At 32.9% G+C, this 3,433-nt stretch overlaps 1 protein-coding gene across 1 annotated transcript in view; it reads right to left on the reverse strand.

Moving 5' to 3' along the window:
* Positions 1-2,054: 2,054 nt before the first annotated feature.
* Positions 2,055-3,433, reverse strand: part of LOC101508761 (malonyl-CoA:anthocyanidin 5-O-glucoside-6''-O-malonyltransferase-like) — a 1,828-nt gene continuing 449 nt past the window's right edge. Inside the window, exon 2 of the mRNA XM_004499405.4 lies at positions 2,055-3,433. Coding sequence (XP_004499462.1) covers positions 2,361-3,433 — 1,073 coding nt within the window. The 3' untranslated portion in view covers positions 2,055-2,360.

Here is a 3,433-nt window from a genome sequence, read left to right on the forward strand (position 1 = left end):
TCGAGAAACAAAAACACAATCAAAGAAAAAACGATCAATAGTTTCGTAAGCCTGGTAGCAGAGTCGACAATTGTTTATGTAGACATCTTATTATAAAAAAGACACGAAACAAGAAAATATTTTCAAGGAAGAATTGCAGCACTGTAGATCTTTTTACCCAAACTAAGCTTCATATCTATTGGATGAAGAGATTGGTAAGCATCTTTAAAGGATTAAATTCCATAATCTATCAAACTCCAAACCGATTGGTCATCACAATCCATTGCAGGAGTAATAGTTTGATGCATCTCAAAAGCAATATTAGGAATTGAGCGAGCAAAACAAGTAGGAATATTCCAAGAGAGATTTGCCAAAAAAATCTGCAACAGTAGATTGTAATGCATGCACAAGACGAGAGGATAATTTAAGTCTATCCACATGAGTCTGTCCAAGCCAATTATCAAATGAAGAAACTGTCGATATCTAGTCAAATGGAGGATTTTGCGAAATATGTAATTGGCTTATTGGCATGAAGAAAACGAGCCTTAAAAAGTAAAGTCCACTGTTGATGCGAGGAAAACATGTCCTAAGAAAGCTTAAGAGAAGGCATCATAATTAATATTGGGCAAGGATCCAAGGCCAAGTCCCCATTCTTCCGAAGGAGAACATAATTTTTTTCTATGCCACTGCAACAATTTCTTAACCAAGAATCCAGTTTTTTTATTAGAGAAATTGGTCACGCGTAAACATGCAAGTTGTATACGAACATTCCATGAATAATAGATTTAATCGGTTGAACGCACCCCATAGTCGATAAAATTGGTATTTTCAAAGCAGAAAGTTTACATTTAATACAATCAACAATATGCTACAAATAACATGTCTTAGGCTTCCCTCGACCTCGTGCTCATGAGCTCCAAGAATAGAGTTGAAGTCTTCCACTAATAATCAAAGACCTTGATTAGGTTGTATCATATTAGTAAGATATCTCCATAAAGTCCTTATATGACTATTAGAAACATAAGTAGCTGCCAATAAAATCACTTACTGCTCATAAATTAGATAGATGGATTTAGTTGAAGAGCACAAAAACCCCAAATATTTAGAATCTGGTTACCTCTATCATTATCAACAACGTGACATATATTAATTGACTTCCAAAAATTAGGAGAGATATGATTCCGACCAATCCACCAATCCAAGGTTCCGTAATAAATAAGAAATCTGATTATGCAAACTTCATGGACAATTTTATTTTATCGTTCAGTTGTTGGCATTCTAATTCTACAATTTTATCATTTGCTTTCTTTTCATATAATCCATATTTTTCATTTTATAGTTCCCCTGCTTTTCATTTTCGAGATAGAAATGAGTTTTTAACTTTAAAGTTGAGGAACAAACTTGATATAGTTAATGCTTCTAGTTGAGAAATAAACTTCTGTTTACTTCAATATAAGCATAAGACTGATAGAATTCTTCCTCAAATTAAGAAAAAGACCACCATATTATATATTTATAATGCAAATTACATTATTATTAGTTATAATTTCTTTATATATTATATTAAAAATATAACAAAACACATATTTATTATTATTAAGCTTTGACCCCAATCAGACTTTTGAACTGTGAACTTGTACCGGTTTTGTAGGATTCAAGTGTGAGTGGCTAAGTCTCGCATCGACTATGAATTAATAAAATATTGGATATATAAGAGATCTGATCCATATATTCATTATCTCAAGGTTTTAGATTGAGATTTGGTGTAAAGGTCTCTTGTGGAATCTAGACATTTGGTCCGTTGCTGCTCCTGGCACTCCTCCCGTTCAACTTGGTGGGTTAGCATGAGTGAATCCTAGTGTTGAATTTTAGCATATGCAAATAATTAAGCCTTCCTAGCAGCAAATAATGTCTAACGATGAAACAAAATTCAATTCCACAATAATTTTTTAAGCCTTCAAGTTGTCAAGCAAATTATGAACTCGTGATTCATCAATTTCTTTAATTGTTTTGGAACCAAGTTCAAATATTCCAATGTACTGTCACAATAATAAGCTATCATCAAATTATATGAATTAGACACCAGAAAGAAATTCCCTTCAAAAGAAACTAAACATCCAAATTTTCACTCATAACCAAAAGTCAACAACTCAAAATTCTAACACCAATATATGATTGCCAAATAACTTTGAATTTTTCCACTCTTACCAATTATATGGAAAAAGAAACTATGAATTAGTACCAACAATAAGTTGATCTAAGTGGTAAGACACTCAGACCTTTTAGGCAAGTAATCATGAATTCGATCTCTGATTTTTTCGTATGGCATAAATCTAGTTGAGAGAGCATAATGTAGAATGTACCTTTACACGTGAAGGGACTCACCAAGATGCAATATCTTTGGCAAAGAGAGAAGCAAAAGCCTCCATAGCTTTTTTCTTAGACACAAAACCAATCTCAAAACCATCACCATTTCTACTATCAGAAAGACAAAAAGCACCTGTTCTATCAATAGAAGCCATTTCAACTTTCTTTGGTTTTCCACAACCAAAATCACAACTGTAAACCTCAAATTTAGGTGAACCAGCAGCACCAATTGTTTTAACATCATCAACAACAAGACCCTCAAGTAACCATGAAGACCAATTTTCAGCTCCATTCAACACTCCATCTTTCAAACTTTCCAAAGCTTCACTCAACACTTCAACAGCAACAATTAGTCCATTTTCTCCCAATAACTCACTTGTTTCAACAATTGCAAGCCTTGCTCCAATACAATTTCCAAAATATGTTGAAGGAATTGGTGGCTCTAAACGATTCCGGCAATCGACATTCAAAGCCATCAAAAGTCTTTTGTTCTTAATTTCCTCTGCTTTCACTCTACATACCCATGTATAAGCAATTGTTACCACAAAACTTGACAAGTGAAGATTTTTATCCTTTTTTCTTTGACCCTTTTGTTTTGAAACTACAAATTCTTTAAGCTTTTCGATATCGAAACGAGATAATTGAAATAAACCTCTAATTGAATCTTGTTCAACTTGTAGATCCCAAATCATTAAGCTTTTGTTGTTAGGTCCTCCTTGTTTCAACCAATCACTCAAATATTTTGCTTCTAATCCATTTGGATCATTAATCACATTTCTATCAAAAAAAGGACATAATTCATGTGGCAAAATAATGGGTTTTTCTCCAATTTCAAACTTGTTGCATAAATAAGACCAAGATTTGATAAAAGAAGTTGAAGTTTTACCATCTAAAGCAGCATGATGTGATGTGATTCCAATGGAAAATCCAATATTTGGAAAAAGAGTAACTTGAAGAGCCAAAAGAGAAGCTTTTTCATGAGATATGTTCAAGTGAGGTAAAAGATTATGAATTTGTGTAGCCTCACAAAGATTAGTACTAGAAACATGATTGAAATCAGAATCTGATTCAGCAATTGTAAGTGAAA

Source organism: Cicer arietinum, chromosome 3, assembly GCF_000331145.2.
Source record: "Cicer arietinum cultivar CDC Frontier isolate Library 1 chromosome 3, Cicar.CDCFrontier_v2.0, whole genome shotgun sequence".
NCBI lineage: Eukaryota > Viridiplantae > Streptophyta > Magnoliopsida > Fabales > Fabaceae > Cicer > Cicer arietinum.